Source organism: Mobula birostris, chromosome 6 (assembly GCF_030028105.1).
Source record: "Mobula birostris isolate sMobBir1 chromosome 6, sMobBir1.hap1, whole genome shotgun sequence".
NCBI classification, from domain to species: domain Eukaryota; kingdom Metazoa; phylum Chordata; class Chondrichthyes; order Myliobatiformes; family Myliobatidae; genus Mobula; species Mobula birostris.
Window position 1 is genome coordinate 113,631,902 of NC_092375.1, and position 26,536 is coordinate 113,658,437.

General features: G+C 45.4%; 1 protein-coding gene across 2 annotated transcripts in view; it reads right to left on the bottom strand.

The window, feature by feature from the left end:
- The window catches only part of LOC140199273 (villin-1-like), a 101,844-nt gene that overhangs the window by 46,587 nt on the left and 28,721 nt on the right, over positions 1-26,536 (bottom strand). For both annotated transcript variants that reach the window (XM_072261048.1, XM_072261049.1), the window contains exons 6-14: positions 24,410-24,520; positions 23,192-23,394; positions 22,033-22,111; positions 20,803-20,901; positions 18,045-18,198; positions 14,499-14,599; positions 13,536-13,673; positions 10,886-11,044; positions 3,246-3,425 (exon numbers count right to left, since the gene is read on the bottom strand). In XM_072261048.1, the coding sequence (XP_072117149.1) occupies positions 3,246-3,425; positions 10,886-11,044; positions 13,536-13,673; positions 14,499-14,599; positions 18,045-18,198; positions 20,803-20,901; positions 22,033-22,111; positions 23,192-23,394; positions 24,410-24,520 (1,224 nt within the window). The remainder of the gene's footprint in view (positions 1-3,245; positions 3,426-10,885; positions 11,045-13,535; positions 13,674-14,498; positions 14,600-18,044; positions 18,199-20,802; positions 20,902-22,032; positions 22,112-23,191; positions 23,395-24,409; positions 24,521-26,536) is intronic.

Here is a 26,536-nt window from a genome sequence, read left to right on the forward strand (position 1 = left end):
AATACATCAATCTGATAGAGGGGATTTCTTTGATTGGATTCATTCAAGACTCAGAAGCTGAGGTTGTTCAATATTGCGAGTCATATTATTTATACTAATAGGCCTTATCATAATTTACATATTTTTTACCTGTTTAAAAGCAATCATTAACAGAATAGTTCAAACTTGAGTGTGTGCCGACTAATCTGCCCAACCGTGATGGAATCTTATGCATATATACAGTACCCTGATACTTCATAACCTAAGTAGTTTTTTTGATTATTTCATATGTAATGTAGGCATCACAAGTTTTCCTGCCTCTGAATTTCCAGATGCAATAATTTTAAACATCAGAATCAGGTTTATTATCACCGGCATGTGACATGAAATCTGTTAGCTTAGCAGCAGCAGTTCAATGCAATACATAAACTAGGAGAGAGAGAAAAAAAATAAAAACATAATAATAAATAAACAAGTAAATCAATTACATAGATTGAATAGATTTTTTAAAATGTGCAAAAGCAGAAATACTGTATATTAAAAAAGTGAGTTGGTGTTCAAAGCTTCAATGTCCATTTAGGAATCGGATGGCAGAAGGGAAGAAGAATTCCCCTCATGTGATTTAGAATCAAAAGGAGGGTTGTTGAATTTGAATGTTTAATTATACTTTTCTTTAGATTTCAATAATTAATTGTCTGCTTGTATTTTATATAATTACTTATGCATAAGTAAGTGCTTACTATGATTTTGGTGGCTACAGTATGCATAAGTTTAATATTAACAGTTTAATAGTGTTTATACAAAGTATAATTCTGGAAAGCTGTGGAAGCTCTGCATTAAGTGAGTATGTGTTTTTCTCATTGGTTACCGTTTCACAGCAGTATTGACCAAGTACTTTCTAATTGGATTATTATTATCTATATTAGAATAGAATTTCCCTTTTCTCTCTGGGTATAAAATAGCTGTTTGTGCTGGCTGCAAAGAGAATTAGCTAGGGCATCAAAGGTTACAGGGAGAAAGCAGGAGAATGGGATTGAGAGAAGATAATAAATTAGTCATAATTGAATGAAGGAGCAAATAGCCCAGTTCTGTTCCTATGTCTTCTGAAGGGTGGAAGGGCATATTTCTGTGCTGTAGACTCTACATCTCAGGGCCAAGGCTGTTTGTCAGCAAGTCAAATTTTTCCCTCACCTTGGGCTCGATCAGTTAAGGTATGTTTTCTCCTCAACAGCAGTATTATTTATCTTAGCACTGACTCCTGTGCTAAGGAGAAATCCTGATTACACAGTATTGATCCAGACTCATTGTAAAGATTACCCATACAATGAGGAGACCAAGAATGTGCCGTGAGAACAGAGAATGAAGAGTCTTTCCCTCTGCAAAGTAAACTGTAGAGAATGGAAGCAAATAGAAACATAGAACAGCTCAGCACAATGTTCCACATCCACAATGTTGTGCTGACCAATATAAACCTAACTCCATGATCAAACTGACTCTTCCCTCCTACACAGCCCATAATCTTTCACTTTGCCTACATCCATGTGGCTGTCTAAAAGTGTTTTAAAAGTCCCTATAGTATCCGCCTCTACTGGGTGGCATGGTAACGTAGTACTTAGTGCACCACCACGGTTTCAGCGGGAGGTCGGGGGTTCGATTCCTGCCACAGTCTGTAAGGAGTTTGTACTTTCTTACCGTGACCATGGGGGTTTTCGCTGGGTCCTCTGGCTTCCCCCCACAGTCCAAAGGGTTAATGAGTTGTGAGCATGCTATGCTGATGCTGGAAGCGTGGTGACACTTGCAGACTGTCCAGCACAATCCTTGCCAGTTTCATATGATGCAAACAACACATTTCACTGTATGTTCTGACGTACACGTGACAATTAAAACTTTAATCACCACCACCAAAATTGGCAGTGTATCCCAGACACTTACCACTCTCCTGTGGGGGAAAAAGCTACCTCTGATATCCCCCCCTAAACTTTCTTCCACTTAGCCTAAACAAATATCCTCTGGTACTGGCAATTTCCACCCTGGGAAAATGTCTCTGTCTATCTCTGAAAATCTTATACACCACTATCAAGTCACCTCTCGTCCTCTGTTCTTCTAAGGAGAAATGCCCTCATCACTCAAAAAGTTCAAAGATTAGCTTTATTAGTCACATTTTCATTGAAAAACACAGTGAAATGTGTCACTTGGGTCAAATCAAATCACTGACGATTGTACTGGTGACAGCCTGCAAGTATGCCTATGCTTTCTGCACCAATATTGTATGCCCATAACTAACACTAATCCACAGGTCTTTGGAACATGCTTGGAAACCTGCGTGGTCATGGGGAGAACATACAAACTCCTTACAGACAGCAGTGGGAATTCAACCCCAATCACTGATTGCTAGCACTGTAACAGCATTACGCTAAGCACAACGCTACCATGCTGACTCGTATGCTACAGTGCTGCCCTGTAGTAAAGGCCAGTGACATGGGCTGGTGAAAAAGGACATCCATATTTTAGACCTTCACTTCACGCTCGAAGGCCAGTGAGGAGGATTCTATGTGAGCAGGAGGCAGGAGTAAGCACAAGGTCTGGAATTCAAGCCAGGTTTTGGGGTCATATCATTGGCTAGTCTGGGGGTTGATACTGAAGATCAGAGCCCGAAGGTTGGTTGGTAGTCCAGAAAGCCCAATGGCTGAAGACTGGAGACAGGATGCTGGAGGTCTGTCCTGAATTTGGAAGACTGTGCGTGGATGGGAGGGAGAAAGGGGCTTGTTTTGCTATTGTTGTTTTGACGCCTGTTGTGCTCTGTGTTGTTTTGCCAAGTATTGTGGGCTTGCAGTCAACGTTGGCACCAATTTGTGTGGTGACGCAAGCTGACCCTAGCACATCCTTAGGCTGGATATTAATGCAAATGACCCATTTCACTGTAGCTTCTGATGTACATATAATAAATAAATTTGAATCTGGATCTAGTTATAACTAACACAAAATGTCAGAGGAACTCTGCAGGTCAGGCAACATCTATGGAGGGGAATAGTCAATGTTCTGACTGAGACCTTTCATCAGGTCTTGTGAGAGCTACTCTGGATTCCTAGATCTCTCGTGTTTCTGGTTTATAATTCAATGGATTCAAACAACCAATAAATTCACCAAATGTTCAACACCATCTTGACAACTCAATGTAGTTGTATTGGGTTAAGGCTGTTTTCTGGAGATTCAAGGCAAGAAGATGATTCATTATAGGGACCCCAAAGAATTGAACTGGTCCTTACCTTCCCATACCAGAGGTAGCAATGGCTATTGGTCTTGAGCAGAAAGACATCATTGGAGTTGAGGGAGGAGGAGCGTACTGGGACCTCAAATGCTTTAGTGCTGTACTCGTTCTTGCCAGAAACCTGGAAGAGACTGCCTTGGTCCTCTGTCTCATAATCCTCAGTCCTTGAACTGCTTCCCTGTAAAACAGAACATAGAGCATAGATCAGTACAGCACAGGATGAGGCCCTTCAGCTCATGATGTCTGTACTGAAATGAAGTCATACAAGATGCACATTTTATTCCATATCTGTTCTTGAACCTCCATTTTTATATAATTCTTTATAATTGTTGAATGTTGTTTTTTGTTGACCAACACACCACAGCAACTCCTAATACATATAAATGCATAAAGTTGATCACTGATTCCTTGACCCGTGACCTTGAGGAGTCCAAGTCGATGTTATGTCGAACAGAAGTTGTACAAGAGATTGGTGAAGCCTAATTTGGAGTGCTGTGTGCATTTCCGGTCACCTACTACCGGAAAGATATCAATTAGATTGAAAGAATACAGAGGAAATTTGCAAGGATGTTGCTGAGACTTGAGGACATGAGTTATCGGGAAAGGTTGTATAGGTTAATGCTTTATTCCCTGGAGAATGAGGAAAAATGGTAGAGGTATACAAGATTACAAAGGGCATAGATACGGTAAATGCAAGCAGGCTCTTTCCCTTCAGGTTGAGACTAGAATTAGAGACCATAGGCTTAGGGTGAATGGTGAAATGATTAAGGGGAATCTGAGGGAAACTTCTTCTCGCAGAGAGTGATGCAAGTGTGGAATGAGCTGCCAGTAGAAATGGTGGATCTGGTCCAACGTAACATTTAAAAGAAGTTTCAACTGGAGGGGTTTGGAAGGATATGGTCCGGGAGTGAGTAGGTGGGACTTGGCAGAAGATATAGTAGGTGATATTAACTTTCCACCTATTGACTGGGGTTCCCATATTGTAAAAAGACTAGGTGGGATAGAGCTTGTCAAACGTGTTCAGGAAAGTTTTCTTAATCAGTACATAAAAGTCCTAACAAGAGAGTGCACGATACTTGATCTGCTATTAGGGAATGAGGCAGGGCAGGTGACAGAAGTTTGTGTAGGGGAACACTTTGCATCTCGTGATCATAATGCCAATAATTTCTAAGTAAATATGGAAAAAGGTATGTCTGGTCCACAGGTTGAGATTCTAAACAGGAAAAAGGCCAGTTTCTCCTAGTATTATAAAGGATTAGGCAAGCGTAGATTGGGACAGGCTGCTTTCTGGCAAAGGTGTACTTGGCAAATGAGAGGCCTTCAAAAATGAAATTTTGAGAGTCAAAGCTTGTATGTGTCTGTCAAAATAAAAAGTAAAGATAACAGGTTCAAGGAACCTTGGTTTTCAAGTGATATTGAGGCCCTGGTTAAGAAAATAAAAGGAGGTGCTTAGCAGGTATAGCCAGGTAGAAACTAATGAGGTACTTGAGGAGTACAAGAAATGCAAGTGAACACTTAAGAAAGAAGTCAGGAGGGCTAAAAGAAGGCACAAAGTTGGCCCATAAGACAAGTTGAAGTAAAGTCCTAAAGGATTCTACAGATATGTTAAGAGCAAAGGGATGCAAGGGTCAAAATTGGTCCCCTTGAAGATCAGAATGGTAATCTATGCATGGAGCCCAAAGAGACAGGGGAGATCTTAAATAGATTTTTTGCATCTATATTTATTTGGGAGATGCACACAGAGTCTACAGAAGTGAGGCAAAGCAGCATCAACTTCATGGACACAGATTACAGAGGAGGAGATGTTTGCTGCCTTGAGGCAAATTAGGGTGGACAAATCCCTAGGGCCTGACAAAGCGTTCCCTCAGACCCTGTGGGAGGCAAGTGCAGGAATCGCAGGGGCCCTGGCAAAGATATTTAAATCATTTTTAGCGACAGATGAAGTACTGGAGGATTGGATGATAGCTAGTGTTGTTCCGTTGTTTACAAAAGGCTCTAAAAATAAACCAAGAATTAGGTGAGCCCAATATTGGTAGTTAGAAAGTTATTGGAAGGTATTCTAAGGGACCAGATAATGAGTATTTGGATAGATATGGACTGATTAGGGATAGTCAGCATGGCTTTGTACGTGGTAGGCCATATCTAAACGAACTTATAGAGTTTTTCAAAGAAGTTACCAGGAAAATTGAGGCAAGGCAGTAGATGTTGTCTACTTGGACTTCAGCAAGGCATTTGACAAGGTCCCGCATGGGAGGTTGGTCAAGAAAAGTCAGTTGCTCGTCATTCAAGATGAGGAATTAAATTGGATTAGGCATTAGCTTTGTGAGAGAAGCCAGAGAGTGGTAATAGATGGCTGCCCCTCTGACTGGAGGCTTGTGACGACTGGAGTGCTGCGGAGATCACTGCCAAATCCATTGCTGTATGTCATCTATATCAATTATATGGATGATAATATGGTTAACTGGATCAGCAAAATTGCAGATGACACACAGATTCCGGGTGTAGTGGACAGTGAGAAGACTATAAGTGTTATGGCCCGGTCCGTGAAGTCCACGTTCCGGTTCGTGGTCCGGTCTGTGGACTGTGAACTACGGGTCTTACGGCTGTCCCTTGTTACAGTTGGGCTTAATCATAAGCACCTGATGCTCGTCTTGAGGCTGGGAATATAAGTGGCCCTGGTTTCGAGTGTGGTTGCTGGTTTGTCTTGGCAGTATCCTGTCCTTGCCTCTGTGGGGTAAGTCAGGCTGTCTTTGTTGTTACCCTGTGGTTGGATCTGTCCTTTCCTGTCCTTGCCTCTGTTGGGTAAGCCAGGCTATCTTTGCTGTTACCCTGAGGCTGGACTGTTCCCTTCCCTTCCTCTTCCTTCTGGAGCTTTGCCCGCAACCTGTGTCTGGAGCCTTGCCTGCAACCTTGTCAAGTTCTACCACCAGAGCGAGACTGGAGCCTTTCTGTGTCTAGATAAGGAACTGCCTTTCATTGTTTGGATCTGTCTCTGTGTCCACACCTTTGCTAGGTAGGTCTGGCCATTTGCCGCTACCTTTTGGGAACCATCTCTGTGTCCACGCCTTCGCTAGGTAGGTCTGGCCGTTTGCCACTACCTTGAGTGGAGATCTGTCTCTCAGTGCTCTGTGTATGAGTCCTGGCCCTATGTCCTGTTCCCGAGGAGTGGTCCTGGCTCTGTGTTCCATGTACGAGTCCCGGCCCTAGTCCCGTTCCCAAAGAGGGGTCCCGGCTCTCTGTTCCATGTCCCTGTGTTTCTGTCTCTCAAGTCCAAGGCTCTGTGATCCCATGCTCCAGACCAAGGCTCTGTGTTCCTGTCGTCCCCAAGACCAAGGCTCTGTGTTCTGCATCCTGTTGTCCCAAGTCCAAGGCTCGGCTGTTCCTGAGTACCAAGTCAAGGCTTCGTGTTCTCGTCCTGTCCATGTGCCGCCTCGTCCTGCCCAGGAATCTCTCGTTCTGTCCTGTAGCCTCGCCTAGTCCTGTCTCCCAAGACCACATCATGTCTTCGCCTCATTCCGAAGTTCGAGCCCGAGTCAAGACCCAGGTTCTGGGTCTTGTCCAATCTCTGGCTCGGAGTCCAAACCCAAGTCTCGTCATGTCCTCGCCTCGAAGAACCCAAACCTCGTCATGTCCTCGCCTCGAGGAACCCAAGCCACGTCAAGTCCTGTAGCCACGTCATGTCCTCACCTAGTTCCAGGGCCCAAGTCAAGACCCAGGTTCTGGGTCCTTGTCCGGTCTCTGGCTTGGAGTCCAAGCCCAGGCTCCTAGTTGGTCCCGCTTGCCTAGCCAATGTCCTAGCCCAAGTCTGTGTTCTTGTCCCAGCTCCTAATCTGCATCCAGTCACGTCCCTAACTCTAGTCTCTAGTCCTGTCCTGTTCCTAGTACTTCAGTGTCTGTGTCTTGCATTTGGGTCCACTCCTACCAGCACCCCCTCATATCACAATCAGAGCTTTCAGTGTGATCTGGACCTGCTGGAAAAATGGGCTGAAAAATGGCAGCTGGAATTTAATGCAGACAAGTGCAAGCTGTTGCTCTTTGGTAGGTCCAACCAGGGTAGGTCTTACACGCTGAATGGTAGGGCACTGAAGAGTGTGGTAGAACAAAGGGATCTGGGAATTCTGGTCCATAATTCATTGAAAGTGGTGTCACAGGTAGATGGGGTCATAAGGAAGGCTTTTGGCACAATTGGTCTTCATAAATCAATGTATTGAGTACAGGAGTTGGGATGTTACGTTGAAGTTGTGTAAGGTGTTGGTGAGGCCTAATCTGATTGGGGCTGGAGGACCTGATTCATAAGGAAAGATCAAATAGGTTATGACTTTATTCCTTGGAGCGTAGAAGATTGAGGGGCAATTGATAGAGGTATACAAAATTGTGATGGGTATAAATAGGGTAAATACAAGTAGGCTTTTTCCTCTGAGGTTGGGTGGGACTACAACTAGAGGTCATGGGTTAAGGGTGAAAGGTGAAAGGTTTAAGGGGAAAATGAGGGGAAACCTCTCCGCTCAGAGGGTGGTGAGAGTGTGGAATGAGCTGCCAGTGCAGGTGCTGCTTGCAAGCTTGATTTCAACATGTAAGAGAAGTTTGGATAGGTATGTGGATGGTAGGGGTATGGAGGGCTGTGGTCCCAGTGCAGGTCGATGGGAGTGAACAGTTTAAATGGTCAAGCATGGACTCTATAGCTCTAATTATCTTAGAGTCCAAGAGCACTACAGCACAAAAGCAGGCCTTTCAGCCCATCTAGTCCATGCTAAACCATTATTATGCCTGGTCCCAGCTACCCACAATGGGACCATAGCCCTCCACACCCCTTCTGTCTATGTACTACCTATCCAAACTTCCCACATCCACCATTTCCGCTGGCAGCTCATTCCACACTCTCGGCAACCCCTGAGCGAGGATCAGTTCAAGGATGCATTGGAGCAGCCTGGAAGTGTTGCCATGCTTCCAGTGCCACTGATCAGGGTTCATTTCCCACCTCTATCCTGCAAGGAGTTTGTACACTCTCCCCGTGACTCTGTAGGTTTCCTCCCAAAGACATACAGGTTAGAGTTAGTGAGTAGTGGGCATGTTACGAGGGGTGATTGATAAGTTTGTGGCCTAACGTAGGAGGAGTCAATTTTAGAAAACCTAATGCATTTATTTTTCCTACATGTACACACTTAGTCCAGCGGTCGCGGAGCATACGGATCCCTTCTTTGTAGAAGTCGGTGTCTTGGACCTCCAGAAGTGGTCCACAGCAGGGGTGATTGATAAGTTTGTGGCCTAAGGTAGAAGGAGATGAGGAGAATCTTCAAACTTTCTGCATTTTCACTCAAAGAGTTGAACTGCATGTGCATGTAACGAGAGCTGTATAACTCATCTCCTTCTACCTTAGGCCATGAACTTATCAATCACCCCTGCTGTGGACCACCTGGAGGTCCAAGATGCTCTCGTTACATGCACATGCAGTTCAACTCTTTGAGTGAAAATGCAGAAAGTTTGAAGTTAATAACTCATCTCCTTCTACCTTAGACCACAACCTTATCAATCACCCCTGCTGTGGACCACTTCTACAAAGAAGGGATCCGTATGCTCCACGACCGCTGGACTAAGTGTGTACATGTAGGAGGGGACTAGGTTGAAAAATAAATGTGCCAGGTTTTCTAAAATTGACTCCTTCTACCTTAGGCCACGAACTTATCAATCACCCCTCGTGTGTTGGTGTCAGAAGCCTGGTGACACTTACTGCCTGCACTCCCAAACAACGCATTGCACTGCATGTTTCGATATACGCGTGATAAATAAAACAAATCTGAACGTGAATGGAGGGACTTGCACATTGTAGGAATTTGGAGGAGCTGAAGTTTGGTAATAGAAGGAAAATACTGGAATGTTTGGATTGGATAGTCCGGAATGTTTGCAGAATCATAGAGCAAAAGAGTAGGGATAAAAGCCCCTCAGCCCAATGTGTCCATGCTGATCGTGGCTCTGACCCAGCTGGTCTCGATTTCTTGCCTTTGGCCCATATTCCTCTAAGCCCCAACTCTCCTTGTGTCATCCAAGTACTTCTACGAGACTATTTTTCCTGGCAGTTCATTCCATATACTCACCGCATCTCCCTTTGGTCCCTATCACCCCTCATCCTAAAACTATGTCCCCTAGATTTGGTCTCCCCTACCCTGGAAAAAAGACTGTCACCGTCCACCATAATTCTGGTTCAGATAGAGTAACACAGCAAAGAATCAGGCATTGGCCCAGCTGATCCACATCGCAAGGGTTAACATATGAGGAACGTTTGACGGCTCTGCCCTGTACTTGTTGAGCTTTCGAAGGATGAGAAAGGGATCTATCTAATTTTGAAAGTTCTAGATAGAGTGGACATAGAGAGGACGTTTCCTATAATGTGGGAGCCTAGGACCAGAGGTCACAGCCTCAGAATAGAGGGATGTCCCTTTAGAACAGAGATGAGAAGAAATTTCTTTAGCCAGAGGTGGTGAATCTGTGGAATTCATTGCCATGGGTGCTTCTGGAGGGCAAGTCGTTAGGTATATTTAAAGCAGAGGTTGATAAGTTCTTGATTAGTAAGGGTGTCAAAGTTTACGGGGAGAAGGCAGGAGAATGGGATTGAGGGGGGGGATAATAAATCAGCCATGATATAATGATGGAGTAGACCTGATGGGCCAAAAGGCCTAATTCTGCTCCAATGTCCTATGGTCTAATGGGCCAAGATACCCATCTGAATTAAACCAAATTTGCAAAGAACACAAAATGCTTGTGGAACTCAGCAGGTCAGGGAGGAATAAAGCATCTATAGAGAGAAATAGAGTCAGCGCTTTAGGCCAAGACCATTCATCAGTCTCATTTGCCTATGCTTGGCCTTTATCTTTATAACTTTTCCTATTCATGTACATGTCAAAGAGTCTTTTCAGTATTGTTATTACACCTGCCCCCACAACTACCTCTAGCAGCTCATCCATATACCTACCATCCTCCGTGTAAAGAGGCCCCTCCGATCCATTGGAATGCAAAGCATCAGTAGGTCGGTTTGGGTTGCACTGTGGCCAAATCCCAATAAGACCATAAGATGTAGAAATATAATTAGACTATTCAGCCTATCACATTTTCTCCCCCATTCCATCATCGCTGAATTATCATCCCTCTCAACCCCATTCTCCTGCCTTCTCCCTGTAAACTTTAACACCTTGACTAATCGAGAACCCATCAACCTTTGCTTTAAATATACAGGATGACTTGGCCTCCACAGCCGTTGGTGGCAATGAACTCCACAGACTCACCACCCTCAGGCTAAAGAAATTCCTCCTCATCTCTGTTCCAAACAGATGTCCTTCTATTCTGAAGTTATACCCTCTAGAGCTGGACTGCCTCACTATGGGGAACATCTCTCCACAACCACTCTACCTAGGCCTTTCAATATTCGCTGTTTCAATGAGATCTCCCCCCCCCATTCTTCGAAATGCCAGTAAGTACAGACCCAGAGCCATCAAAATCTCCTCTTACATTAACCCTTTCATTTCTGGGATAGTTCTTGTGCTCCTCCTCTGGACCCTCTCCAATGCCAGCACTAAATTTACTAGAACGACAGCATAGACCATTCACCTTCAGCCGCTTCCCTTCCAGCCAGCTTTACAACATTACCTCAAAGACAACAAGTTTCCCCTTGAAGATGGCCATCAAGTGTTTCGGTTCTTTGCCCATGGTTACTCGGACCTGTACAACCTCACCATTGTACTGTTGGTCAATAAAGACAGCCAGAAAGGCCGAGGCAGTGATATCTCCTTGACTTGCATGTTTGCCCTGAAATAAGAATAAAAAATATTGGTTAAAATGGCTTTTACAACTCCAACAACACCCTGCTGTTAGATCATATTTAAATAAAGTTAGATAACCATTTCACATCTTCTTTCAGTTCAGTCTCTTTGGATGGCTCTGGCCAGTACACACTGGAGTTTAGAAGAAAGGGCATGATTCCCTAAAGGTTAACTTGCAGGCAATGTTCCTGCTAAGGTGTGCACATATGCGCGTGCACACATCTTTTGCTACTAGCACACAAGGGAATTTAAACTCCTCACGAAAGGTTGTCACCCTGTACCTCATTGGCTTGTTAAGTACATTTCGCGATCGTACACAATCACATTTCCCTTTCCAGTGTCTGGTGCGGGTGGTGTGAACAACATGAGGTTTGCAATGATTTGTCTGCAGATTTTAGAACTGGCTTATTTATACTGTGTTTATTGAAGAAATTATTCAGTGCGCACATGTTGTTGCCACTGGGCAAAAAAATTGCACAGCACAAGATTTTTGCGCACACTGGTCATTGCTTGCAGGTTGAGTCAGTGGTAAGGAGGGCAACATTTCAGGAGAATTAGAATACAGAATGCAATGCTGAGGCTTTAAAGGGTGTTAGTCAGACAGCACTTGGGAGTATTCAGACAGCTTCAGGCCCCTTTTCTAAGAAAGTTTGGCATTGGAGAATGATCCCTGGAATAGAGGGGTAAATGCATGAGGAGTGTTTGATGGCTCTGGGTCTGTACTCACTGGAATTTAAATGAATGAGGGGGCACTCATTGAAACCTACTGAATATTGAAAGGCCTTGATAGAGTGGACATGGAGAGGATGTTTACAATAGTGGGAGATTCGAGAACTAGAGGGCTCAGAAAAGAAGAATGTTGTTTCAGAACAGAAACGAAGAGGAATTTCTTTAGCCAGAGGGTGGTGAATCTGTGGAATTCATTGCTATATTAATCTACCAACCCATTTATCTTCTGGAATCTTTTTTTAAATTTTGAGGTACAGCAGGGTAATAAGCCCTTCAGGCCCTACGAGCCCACACTGGCCAATTAGCCTTCAGAACGTGGGGGGAAACCATTGCAGCCATGAGGAGAATGTATAAACTCCTATCAGACAGCAGTGGAATTGAACTGGATCACTGGCGCTGTAATGGTGCTACGCTAATGCACCATCCCAAAACTGTTGTGCCTAAGATTAAACCAGTGGCTCTTAATTTATACATATTCCCACTCCACCCTTCTCAGGTCCCCGACCTCTCGACTCCAGCCTATGAGTGACTCACAGTCCCTCAGATCTGACTCTGATTCTGATCAGAGAGGGAAAGAAAGACTGCAAATGTAGGTTACACACACAAAATGCTGGAGGAACTTAGCAAGTCAGACAGCAGCTATGGAGAGGAATATGCAGTCAATGTTTTGGGCCAAGATCCTTCATCAGGACCTGTAAAAATAAGATCTCAGAGCAAAGATGAAGACAAAATCAGGGGAAAGTCCATCTGGCAATGGGTCAGCTTACTGGATCGAGATAGGACACTGGTTGAATTGTGCCTCAACAACACCCCTCAGTCAATATAAAGAACTGATTGCTGACTTCAGGAAGGGGAAAGAAGGTGAACATGCACCCATCTACACTAGGGGTTTGATGGTAGAAAGACTCAGTAGCTTTAAATTCCTGAGTATTAATATATCAGATGGCCTCTCCTGCGCCCAGCACGTACTGTAGATGCAATCACAAGGAAGGCCACCAGCATCTTTACTTCCTTATAAGGTTAATGAGGTTCAGCTTGTCATTGAACACTCTTACAAACTTGGAGAAATAGTACCCTGACTGGTCCCACCATGGTTTGAATGGAAATTTGAATGTGTAGAAATGTGAGAAGCTGCAGCAAGTAGTGGATTCTCAAGTTCAAGTTTAATTATCATTCAATTATACGTGAGTATAGCTAAATGAAACATCCTTCCTCTGGGTCCAAGGTGCAAAAGACATTACCAACAGCACACAGCACACTGAACTCCAGGTGCGACAACTGACCGGCCTTCATGCCTCCTGCTTACAAGAACATGCACTGACCTGGGACGGCCTGACAACTATGGATGCCCTTCATCTCCAGGACCACATTGCTGGCCTTTCAAGTACGGAGCAGAGGCCTCGATTCCAGATCTCCTTTATCAACCATCCTCGTTGCTGGCCTTTGAATGTGGAATGGAGCATTGACTTCTAATTCCTCCACATCCCGGTCCCTAAACCTTAATCTGACCTCTGACTCACCACGCCAGTGTCTCTCAAACCCCATCCTGATTCCTAACTCCCTCTCTGTCCACAAAACCATCCCTAAGAACTTAAAGAACAATTGAATTTAAAAAAACGAGATGATGGGGAGGGTTGTGCCTGTGATGGGCAAGACTTCATTAGGAGTCAAATATGAGTGTTGAGCTGCCTCAAACGTCACCTCTCCCTGTTGCCCTTGGTGAAGAGGGTGGTAAGGAGTACACAAACCTGCCAGATGTACAGGATGTAGTGGTTTTTGTTGTTGACTTGGTAAGTGTACAGGATCAGGTAACACTCCCTGCTGTAAAGGAATCCATGCCATCTCTTCTCAACCGGCACCAGTTCTTGGTCCTCCACATGCCACTCCTGCAAGGCAAGCAGAGGACAGTATATCAACGAAAGGATGTGATGTGGCAGAAAGAGCACAGAAGAGACTCATCAGCTCATTGCCTGGGGTGGAGAGGGACTGTGGTTATAAGGAGAGCTTGGATAGGCAGGTTTATTCCCATTGGTTGAAGAATGACATTATAAACCTGGAAATTGGAATGTGAATTGATTTGATACTATCATGTGTACTGAGGTACAGTGAAATGCCTGTCTTGCATACTTTTCATACAGATCAAATCGTTGCACAGTGCAGTGACATAGAACAAGATAAACAATAGCAGTGTAGGATAAATAGCAACACACACAAAATGCTGGAGAAACTCAGCACATCAGGCAGCATCTATGGAGGAGAATAAACAGTTGTTGTTTCAGGTTGAGGCCCTTCATCAGGATAGTTACATTGATGGGGGGAGTAGGAAGAGTTATGGTTCAGGTGCAGGTCAATGGGATGGTTCAGCATGGACTAGATGGACTGAAGGGCCTGTTTCTATGCTGTATGACTGTTTCTATGTTTCTATGACTGAATCTACATCGGGTAACAGTGGTATAGATGAGAGTGGGATGGAGAGCAGAGATGAACTGCTCTGATGAAGGATCTCAGTCCAAAATGTTGACTATTTATTCCTTTCCATAGATGCTGCCTGATCTACTGAGTTCCTTCAGCATTTTGTGCGTGTTACTCTAGAAAGCAGAATTGTCATGGGTCTAGAGGCAATGAGCGATTGGGAGGAATAAGGGAACGAGTATGGACCAGAGTGGGAGACTTAAAATCTTGAAGGAGATCATGCCACAGATGAACAATACCTCAACTTCCCCAGAGCCATCGTCCACCATCATCTCATGAGCTGCCACCTCAGGATTGGCGTGCATCAAGGTTGCGTCAAATTTCAGCTGCTCCACTTTGGCTGAGGAAATGACAGGAGAGAATAAGGGTTACATTAAAATCAAAGTAAATTATAATCAAAGTATGTACTATATGTTCAACATTCAAAGTTCAAAGTAAATTTATTATCAAAGTACATATATGTCACCATATACAACCTTAAGATTCAAGAGCCTGATGGTTGAGGGGTAATAACTGTTCCTGAGCCTGGTGGTGTGGGTCCTGATGCTCCTGTACCTCCTTCCTGATGGCAGCAGTGAGAAGAGAGCAAGGCCTAGATGGTGGGGGTCCTTGATCAGGGATGCTGCTGCTTTCTTGCGACAGTGCTCCATGTAGATGTGCGCAATGGTGGGGAGGCCATTACCCCAAATGGACTGGGCTGTATGCACTACCTTATGAAGGTTTTTCTATTCCTGGACTTTGATGAAGGCCGTAACGCAACCAGTCACAATACTCTCCATCACGCACCTATAGAAGTTTGTCAAAGTTTTAGATGACATGCCGAACCGTTGCAAACTTCTAAGGAAGTAAAGGTGCTGTCTTGCCTTCTTTGTAATGGCAATTACAACGTGCTGGGCCCAGGACAGATCCTTTGAAATGATAACACCAAGGAACGTAAAGTTGCTAACCCTCCCTCTCCACCTCTGATATCCTGATGAGGACTGGCTCACGGACCTCTGGTTTCCTCCTCCTGCAGTCAATAAGCAGCTTCTTGGTCTTGCTGACATTGAGTGAGAGGTTGTTGTTGTGGCACAACTTAGCCAGATTTTCAATCTCTCTCTTTTTTGCTGATTCATCACCATCTTTGATTCAGCCAATGACAGTGGTGTCATCAGCAAACTTAAATATGGCATTGGAGCCCTGCTTAGCCTCACAGTCATGAGAAAAAGCCAGTAGAGCAGAGAGCTAAGCACACAGCCTTGTGGTGCACCTGTGCTGATGGTGATTGTGGGGGAGATTTTGCTACCAATCTGAACTGATGGGGGTCTGAAAGTGAGAAAACTGAGGATCTAATTGCACAAGGAGATATTGAGGACGAGGTCTTGGAACTTATTGATTAGTTTTGGGAGGATGATGATATTGAATACAAGCTGTAGTCAATGAAGAGCATCCAGATGTATGCATCTTCACTGTCCAGATGTTCCAGGTTGAGTGAAGAGCCAATGAAGTGCCATCTGCCATTGACTTGTTGAGCCGGTAAGCAATCAGAGTGGATCCAGGTCACTCCTCAGGCAGGAGTTGATATGTTTCATCACCAAACTCTCAAAGCACTTCATCACTATGGATGTAAGTGCTACTGGAAGATAGCCGTTGAGGCAGGTTACCATGTTCTTCTTAGGCACTGGTACAACTGAAGCCTGCTTGAAGCAGGTGGGTGCCTCAGACTGCCAAATCAAGAGGTTAAAGGTATTGGTGAACACTCCAGCCAGCTGATCAGCACAAGTCTTTAGAATCTAGCCAGGTACCCATCTGGGCCAGATGCTATCTGTGGGTTCACCCTCATGAGGAAACTGTCACAACAGCATCAGACACTCCCAGGAGCTGTGGGAGTTTATGAAGGTGCCTCCATATTCTGATGGTCAAACTGAGCAGAAACAGCATTGAGCTCATCTGGGAGCAATACCTTGTCATCTATGTCACCTGGTTTCCTTTGTACGTGGTGAAAGCATTCAAGCCCTGCCAGCAGCTGAGCATCCTTCAGTGATTCAAGTTTGGTCTGGAATTGCTACTTCGCATATGAGATGGCTTTCTGGAAGTCATATCTGGCCCTTTTCGTATTTTACTTGGTTGCCAGATCAAAACGCCGCTGATCTGGCCCTTAGTAGATTGCTGATCTCTTGGTTCAACCCAGGCTTCAGGTTGTGGAAGAGTTTTTGAAACATGTTGTGGGGACACACACATCTACGACTGTTTTTATAATGTCTGTGACAACTGTAGCATATTCGTTCAGATCCTCTGATGAGTTCTTGGACATGGCCCAGTCCACCAACTCGAAGCAATCTCATAGCTGCTCCTCTGCCTCCTGCAACCACCTCTTTCTTGTCCTTATCTATGGAGTCCTGCTCTTTAGTCTCTACCTGTATGTAGGTAGAATTTTGCAAATAAAAAATAAATAAATAATATTGAAAACCTGAGTTGCTGAGTCCTCGGAAGTGAGTCTGTAGGGTGTGGAATCAATTCAGTGTTGAGGTGAGTAAAGTTGTCCATGTTGGTTCAGAAGCCTGATGGTTTTAGGGTAATAACTGCTCCTGAACCTGGTGGTGTAAGACCGTAGGCTCCTGCACCTCCTGCCTGACGATAGTAGCGAGAAGAGAGCATAGCCTGGACGGTGGGTGTCCTTGATGATAGATGCTGCTTTCCTGTGGCAGCGCCCATTGTAGACAGAGTAGAGGGCTTTTCCTGTGATGGACTGGGCTTTATGCACCAATTTCTGTAGACGTTTCTGTTCAAGGGCACTTGTGTTTCTATACCAGACTGTGATGCAACCAATTAGGACAGGGGTCCCCAACCTTTTTTGCACCGCGGACCGATTTGATATTGACGATATTCTTGTGGACCGGCCGACCGGTGGGATGGGGGGTGTTAATCACGACCGGAATATAGGTGATAAGTCGACTAAGTCACTTATAAGTGGCTAATACACTCAATTTTGTTTCTAAAAGGGTTTATCTAACAAATTTAATATTAAACACACACCGCATATTTTCTCCGTATGAACATATAAAATCATTGCAACACACCAATATCACTGAATCAGTGGGAGCCCTGGGCTGAATGCTTGTTTCCCTGCAACAACACGGTCCTATCGAGGGGTGATGAGAGACAGCGATACTCGAAGGGGGTTCCTTATGTCCAGTCTATTCCGCAATTTCGTTTTCGTTGGATTCATTGCAGAAAACTCCGCTTCGCAGCGATAAGATGTTGGAAATGGAAGCAACGTTTTCAGTGCTTTCGTGGCTACCTCAAGATATTCAGCCTTGACTTTGATCCAGAATGCCAGCAAAGATGTTATGTCAAACATACTTTTCAGCCCACTGTCATTTGCAAGCTCGAGGAGTTGATCTTCTTCCTGTGCTGACATGGATAACGTGTGGGTAATGACCTCGCCTGGGTAATGACCTTGCGTGTGTTCAAGTTCCAATAGTGGGCGTGACAGGGAATGAGGAAAGGTGCAGCTGACTCATCATTTCATATCGCCAAATCATATTGTTTCCTCATGGCCCGGTGGTTGGGGACCACTGAATTAGGATAGTCTCCGCTGTACATCTATAGAAGTTTTTCAAAGTTTTTGGTGACATTCTGAATCTATGCAAACTTCTAAGAAAGTAGAGGTACCTTTGCGCCTTCTCTGTGACGGGCCTTACGCGCTGGTCCCAGGACAAATCTTCTGTTCCCATCAGCTGGTGGAGTTACTCTTATCAAAACATCTGCCCTTCCCCCTCCCACACCGAGAGACATTCACGTACCGATTTTACCAACACTGTGGGTTTTGCCCAGGCCGACAGTCTGGTACTTCACCATCCACTTCTGAAAGAGCTGTTTGAACAGAGCGGACTCTGCACCCTCGTTCTCCACCTCGATATTCACATGTGCATCGTAGCCCTTGGCTTTAATGAAGCCCTGCAGAACAAAATAGTATGATGGGACTGAGAGGGAGACATCCCCACTGTGTCTTTCATTAGCACAGGACATCTCAAGGAAGAATGGTCACTGGGGCCATACTGGAATTCACAGCTCTCAACTTGTGCATAGCAGGCTCCCAAAACAAGGCGGTAGTAACCATAAGACCATAAGACCATAGCATCAGACACTACCCACCCTGCAAAATGCCTTTTCCAAAAGCTCCCTTCTGGAAAGCACTATAGGGCTATTAAAGCAAAATCTCCATGCTAGCTTAAAAATTTCTTTCCCCAGGCAGTTAATCTGATCAACCATTCTAGTTAGCACTTCCACCCCCTTCCTTTATAAGACCTTCCACCCCCTCTCTCTATAAGACCATAAGACATAGGAGCAGAATAATACTTGTCCTTTGATGATGGCTGGGCTATTATCCCACTCAACCCCATCCTCCAGCCTCCTCTCTATAACTTTTGATGCCTCTGCTAACCAAGAGCATATCAACCTCCACTTCAAATATACCCAGTGACTGGGCCTCCACAGCCATCCGTGACAATAAATTCCACAGATTCACCACAATCTGGCTGAAGAAAGCCCTCCTCTTCTCTGTTCTAAAGGGATGTCCTTGTTTTCTGAGGCTGTTCTCTCTGGTCCTAGACACTCCCACTGTAGGAAACATCCTCTCCAGGTACACTCTATCTAGGCGTGTCAGTATTCAATAGATAGCCAAATCCTCATGTTTGAATGTCAATGAGGGATAAATAACCGATATGATCAGGGGCTGGGGTCACCAGGCATCAAGGATGAAGGCTGATGATTCTCCCCAAAGTTGGTAAGTCCTAGGGTCAGATGTCTGTGGGGACAGGAGGTACAAGGACCAGTTAACACACAAGTTAGTGAGACTGGGGTCAGAAGTCCTTGTGAATCCAGATTAAGGCCTAGAGTTCAAAGTTCCATGGCCAGTCTGCCCTCAGTTTCAATACTGAAGGTTAAAACCCCCGGGTCATTGTGTCTGAAAGTCAGAGTCCCAACGTCTGTGAGTCTGCGACTGCAAGTCCGGGCCAGGGAATGGAGGTTGGAGACCCAACATCTGAGAGTCTGAGGCCACGGACTGGAACTCAGAGGCATGTTGTGGCCTGTTGTGGGACTGGAGGCCTGCCTGTGGCTGTGAATGGATGGGTGGAGAGTGGGAGGGTAGACAAGGGGCTGGGCTTGCCTTGCCGTTGTCTTGTTTTGTTGCTGATCTTGTTGCTGTTTGTGTTGTCCTGCTGAACATTGTGAGCATGCTATGTTGGCACCAGAATGTGTGGCAACCTCATGGGCTGCCCCAACCTATCCCTACGTTGTGTTGGTTACTAACACAAATGATGCATTTCACTGCGCATGGGATAAGTAAATGAATCCGAATCAGGTCTTTAAAATAGTGCTGCGGGTTTTTTTTATCCTAGGAGTGAACATCACTGCTAACCTGCCGTGGTCCAGCCACGGACCAGACACTGCACCCTCACACGAGACAGCAACTGGGGCCGCTGGGCCAAACACATCCAAAGTAGCACTCTGCCCACCAGTACTGGGATTAGGATTCTGTCTGTCTGGGTGGGTGGGTGGGTGGGTGCATGGGTACGTAAGAGGGAGGGAGGAACGGAACCTGTTTTGTTGCATTGTCGTTCTTGCTCCTTGTGTTGTTCAGCCGAGCATTGTGGGCATGCTGTGTTGGCGCTGGAATGTGTGGTGACACTTGCAGGCATCTCTCAGCACATCCTCAGGTGTGTTGGTTGTTAACACAAATGACCCATTTCACTGTATGTTTCAATGTACATGTGGTAAAGAAGTGAATCTGAGTTTGAATCTGGTCTTTAAAATAGTGTTGTGAGATCCTAGGAGATTACATGCTAGGTGTGGACATCACCAGTAGACTGTCCCAGCCAAAACATCATTGCACCACTGCTTCTACTTCCTCAGGAGCCTAAAGAAATTCGGCATGTCCTCGTTGATCCTCAACAACTTTTATAGATGTGCTACAGAAAGCATCCTGCCTAGATGCATCATGGCTTCGTATGACAACTGCTCTGCCCAAGAGTGCAGGAAAATGTAGAGGTTGACCGTGAGGTCAATAATGCACCTAGGGAAATCTTCAGTAGCAGAAGCTGTCCTTGAGACTTCTTGTATGTGTTTCATGGCTTCTCTATCTTCTGTCTGTTGGGGGCAGCGGGGAGAAGAATGAATGCCTAGGGTAGTAAGAGTCTTTGATTATGCTTTACTGAGGCAGTGACAAGTGTAGATAGGGTCTAGCGTCTATGGAGGGGAGGCTATGTTAGTGATGGGCTGAGCTGTGTCTGCATGTGACAAACTAATCTAATCTAAACTTAAACTAGCTGGTTTTGTGAGATGATTATACTAACCTACTTCAGTATATCATCTCACAAAACCAGCTAGTTTAAGTTTAGCCACTATCTTCATTTTTAAGGATGGAGAAAGTGGTGGAGGAAGAGAATGAGGGAGAAAGAGAGAGAGGGAGATGAGAAAGTGAGAGGGAGAGAGAGGGGCGAATGAAGAGAAAGAGTGAGGGGAAGAGAGAGACGAAGACACACACACAATAATACTCACTATTGCTCTGGTTACAGCGGACTCTCGTTCATGCCGTGAAGAGTTCTTCCCCTTCCACACATAGATCTTCATGCCACCCTGGTCTACAATGTAGCACTCCTAAATAGAAAAGGTCAAATTGCATTTAGAGTCTGCTCTAATACAAAAGCAAAAGATGAAATTAAATCAAAGACCTAAAAGTCACACAGCACCTGTGGAGAGAGAAAAAAAAACCCACCGGTAAATAAAAACAGATTCTTTATAAAGATTTGATGTCATTTTTACCACAGAGCCACACCACTTCCTCTGCCTACTGCCTGCCTTTTCAATACAATGTGTATCCTTGGATGTTAAGTTCCCAACTATGATCTTCTTTCAGCCACGACTCAGAGATGCTCACAACATATCTGCCAATCTCTAACTGCACTACAAGATCATCTACCTTATACCGTATACTGTTTTCATTCAAATATAACACCTTCAGTCCTGTATTCATCACTCTTTTCCCCCAAGTTACACTACAAGTCAACCTGTCCTTTCTCACAGTCTCACTACACACTTGTATGCCAACTGCCCCATCCTCTGCCCTATCACTCCAGTTCCCTTCAGTCCAGAATCCCTTCAGTCCTGTATTCATCTCCCTTTTCAATTTGGCCCCCATGTTACCAGAAGTTAAATTCTTATCCCTTTCTAAATTTCTTGTCTTTTAAGGTGATTGGAGGGAAGTATACGGGGTGGGGGTGTCAGAGTTAAGTTTTTTTTTATACAGAGTGGTGGGTGTGTAGAACACCCTGCCAGGGATGGTGGTAGAGGCAGATACATTAAGGACATTTAAGAGACCCTTAAATGGGCACCTGGATGATACAAAAATGGAGAGTTCTGTGGGAGCGAAGAGTTAAATTGATCTTAGAGTAGGTTAAAAGGATGGCACAATATTGTAGGCCAAAGGGCCTGTATTGTGTTGTTATATTTTACATTCACTTCTGTTCATCCCCCTCCTCCCCCTTCCACTCACCTGGTCTCACCTATCAGCTGACAGCTTGCACTCCCCCTCCCCCCACCTTTTTCTAGGTGCTGCCCCCTTCCTTTCCATTCCTGATGAAGCATCTCGGCCCAAAATGTTGACTATTTATTCCTCTCCAGCACCTTGTGTGTGTTGCCCAGGGTTTCCAGCCCTCCTACCGCTGAAAATCGTCCCTCATTTACCCCTGCAAGACTTTTCTTTCACGGGTTAAAAGCAGCAGCACTTACGCCACTCTTGAGCAAGTCCTGGGTCAGGGGTCGAGCGGCCACTTCGTGGACAACCAGGTTTCCCTTGGAGTCAGTCACACTGTGGGGAAAGCAGAGGCAATGAGAGGCAAGTGGGTGCCTCACCCACTCACAGAACCGGCAGCAACAGCTTCCTCAAACATATGGTACACGAAGCACTGGAGGGACTCAACAGGTCGGGCAGCATCTATGGAGACTAATAAACAGTCGACGATTTGGGCCAAAGGATCTCAGCCTGAAATGTTGACCGTTTATTCTCCTTCATTGATGCTGCCTGACCTGTAGAGTTCTTCCAGCACCTTGTGTGTGTTCCGTTGGACTTCCAGCATCTCTTGTGTTTAAAAACATATGATGCTATTCAGATGGCAGGGTAGTGTAGCGGTTAGCAGCAACAATCACTGATTACGGTTCAGTTCCTGCTGCTGACTGTAAGTACTTTGTAAGTTCTCCCCGTCACTGCGTTCCAAAGACATATGGGCTAGGTTAGTACGTTATGTGCATGCTACGTTAGTGTTGGAAGCACTTGCAGTCTGCCCCCAGCGCAGTCCCTGGGCTGTGTTGGTTGATGCAAAGCAATACGTTTCACCATACTGTATGTTTCAACGTACACATGACAAGTAAAGCTAAACCTGATCTTCTATGGGAAGGCATTCAGCACCTCTTCTATGTTCTTCCAAAGGATGCAGTCAGACCTGCTTGAGGGTCTGCATCATTTCCCACTTTCTGGGCATCTCACTGCGTAAGACAGCTGGAAACTGCCCCTGGGAAGGGGATCTGTGGATGGGCAATGAACACTAGGGTTGTCTCCAAACCTCCATCCCCCCTACACAATACTCCAAGTGCCATCTAGCTAGTGGTGCAGCATTACCTTGTGGTTCAGTAGTATAGCAGTTAGCAGAAAGCTTCACAGTGCCAGTGACCCAGGTTTAATTCCCACCACTGTCTGATAGGAGTTTGAACGCTCTTCCCGTGACCACGTGGATTTCAGCCGGGTGCTCTGGATTCCTCCCACATTCCAAGGACGTAGGGGTTAGTCGTTTAATTGGTCACATAGGTGTAATTTGGCCAGAAGAGCCTATTTACTGAACTATGTTTATGAAAGAACAATGAAAGCCTACTGTGTGCGGGAGTTCTCACTCACCTGTACAGTTTGACCATTCTGTTCTGCTGCAGATCCGCCACCTTATCTGGAGTCGCCGCCTTTATCTCCCTCCTCTCACCGAGGAGGAAGTTCATGAGCTTCAACAGCTCTGGGGAGGCAGCCTCGTCCTGGCCATCCACCATTGCGATCTGTCCCCGTCCCGCTCGCTCCCGGTCACGGATGTCCTTGGCCAGTTGCATTGCCTGCAAGCAAGGTGAAATGTCAATTTTAATACCACAAGACCTTACGATGTAGGAGTAGAATTAGGCCATTCGGCCCATCAAGTCTGCTCTGCCGATCCATCATGGATGATTTATTATTCCTCTCAACCCCATTCTCCTGCCTCTCCCCATAACCTTCGATACCCTGACTAATTAAGAGTCTATCAATTTCTGCTTTAAATATACCCAATGACTTGACCTCCACAGCCATCTGTGGCAATGGATTCCACAGATTCACCACCCTCTGCCTAAGGAAATTCCTCCTCACCTCTGTTCTAAATGGATGTTCTTCTACTCTGAGGCTGTGCCCTCTGGTCCTAGACTCTCCCACAATAGGAAACATCCTGTCCACGTCCACTCTATCCAGGCCTTCCAATATTTGGAGGATTTGAATGAGATTCCGCCCTCATTCTCCTAAACTCCAGTGAGTACAAACCTAGAGTCATCAAACACTTCTCCATCCAGCATATCATTTCTTAGATTAGAGACCAAAACTGCTCATAATGCTCCAAGCGCAGTCTGACCTACGTCCTATAAAGCCTCTGCATTACGTCCTTGCTTTTATATTCTAGTCCTCTTGAAATGAAGGTTTACATTGCATTTGCCATCCTTACCACCGACTCAGCTTACAAGTTGACTTTTATGGAATCTTTCACAAGGACTCCCAAGTCCCCTTGTACCTCTGATTTCTGTATTTCTCTGGGTTTAGAAAATAGCCTACACTTTTATTCCTTCTACCAAGTGTATGACCATACACTTCGCTGCACTATATTTCATCTGGCACATCTCTTCCCATTCTCCAAATCTATTTAAATCCTTCTGCAGGCTCACTGCTTTCTCAACACTACCTACCCCCCTACCTATCATCTGCAAACTTGACCACAGGGCCATCAATTCCAGTTGAGATCAGGTGTCCCACCCTACCTGACCACAAGCCGGGACCCCCCGTCAAGAGGCCACCGTGGACCCCAACCCTCGCGTCTATTTTCTTTGATACCTTCAGGCGTTCCATGTGATTACTCAGTGGGGCGTTCCACTGCACGATGAGCTTCCCCAGGTCCAGCAGGAAGACATCTCCTTGGTTGAAGCTCTTCCAACTCATCTCAACCTGCAGACATTAATGATATTTCTGTCACAGTTCCAGATACCGCAACGTAACTTTCACTTCTGTCCCAGGACATAAGTGGCTAATGTGAACTAGGGCTGTGCCTTTTGGAGTGAAGGAGGATCACAAGTGATATAGTAGAGGTGTACAAGATGATGAGAGGCACAGATAGACTAGACAGCCAGAGACGTTTTCCCAGTGGCTAATGCAAGATGGCATAATTCTAAGGTGATGAGAGGGTCAGAGTTTAAGAAGGTCAGAGGTAGGTTTTTTTTTACACAGAGGGTGGTGTGTGTGTGGAACGCACTGCCAGGGGTGGTGATAGAGGCGGGTACATTAGGGATATTTAACAAACTCTTAGATAGGCAGATGGATGAAAATAAAATGGATGGCTATGTGGGAGGGAAGGGTTAGATTGATATTGGAGTAGGTTAATGGGTTAGCACAACATTGTGGGCTGAAGGACCTGTACTTCACTGTGCTGTTCTATATCCTGTCTCTGTGGCCCATTTCCAAGCTGTATGACTCTATGGTTCTATTTCTTGTGGAGACCTTTGCTGTCTACTTTGGTGGTTTAATCAGCTGCTGTAAGTTACCTGTAGTCCTAGTACGCAGGCTAGAGGTAGAATTTGGGGAGGAGTCGTTGGAATGCAGGGAGAGTAAATCTGGACTGGTGAAGGATTGGTGTAATTGGGTGGCTGGTGTTCGGCATGTGCACAATGGGATGAAGCCCAGGCCTGAGAGCGGAAAATCAGCTGATGTTTAGCCAATTTAAGTGCCAAGTCAAATTAAAAAGATTAAAGCATTGAGGCCGAAGGGAGAAGGACAAACTGGTGTTCATGATGTTTACTCACCTCAGCACTGAAATGTCCGTGCCTGTGGCCTGTGGTCATCAGGCTCCTGGACTGTGTCCGTGACTGTGGCCTGTGGCCTGTGGCCTGTGGCCATCGGGCTCCTGGACTGTGTCCGTGACTGTGGCCATCGGGCTCCTGGACTGTGTCCGTGACTGTGGCCTGTGGCCATCGGGCTCCCGGACCGGCTTGTGTGCTGCTTGTGTGCGTGGCTGTGGACTCATTTCACTTTCAGGGACTCCGCAGATCATGTTATGTGTATTATTGATCTACCTTTTTTATTATTCACATGATTTAATCTCTTTTTTTGCATACTGGGTGTTTGACAGTCTTTATTGTATGGGTTTTTTTTGTGTAATCTGTTGTGTTTCTTTGTTCTGAATCTCAGGGTTTTGTATGGTATACATACTTATAATGTATTTTGAACTTTGAACTTTGAAGGGCCTATTTCCATGAGACACTATGGGTAAGACATAGGGGATAGTCATAGAGTCACACATCATGGGTGATACGGTAGTGTAGCTGTTTGCACAACGCGTTACACTGCCAGTCATCAGGATTCAATTCACACAGCTGTCTGTAAGGAGTTTGTACGTTCGCCCCGTGACCCCGTGGGTCTCCCCCGGGTAAGGAGTTTGTACATTCACCCTGTGAACGTGTGGGTCTCCCCTGGGTGCCCCACTTTGCTCCCACAGTAAGGACGCACAGGTTAGGGTTAGTAAGTTGTGGCCACGTTACGTTGACGTCAAAAGCATGGCGACACTTATGGGCTGCCCCCAGCACGTTATCGGACTGTGTTAATCACTGATGCAAAATGACGCATTTCTCTGTATGTTTCAGTGTACATGTGACAAATAAAGCTAATCTTTATCTTTATTATGGAAACTGGGTGCCACGGTAGCACAGGGGTGTTCTGGAGTTCAGAGTTCAAAGTTCAATTCCAGCACTGCTCTGTAAGAAGTCTCTGAATGCCTCCTCATGCAATGCGTGGGTTTCCCCCAGATGCTCCAGTTTCCTCCCACACTCCAAAGCGGTGTGTGTACATTAACTGGTCAAGTAAATTGTCCCGTGATTAGGTTCGAGTTACTCATGGTTGTTGGGTTCCTGAGGCAGCCCGGCTCGAAGGACCGGAAGGACCCACTCGAAATAAACAAACAAACAACTAAAC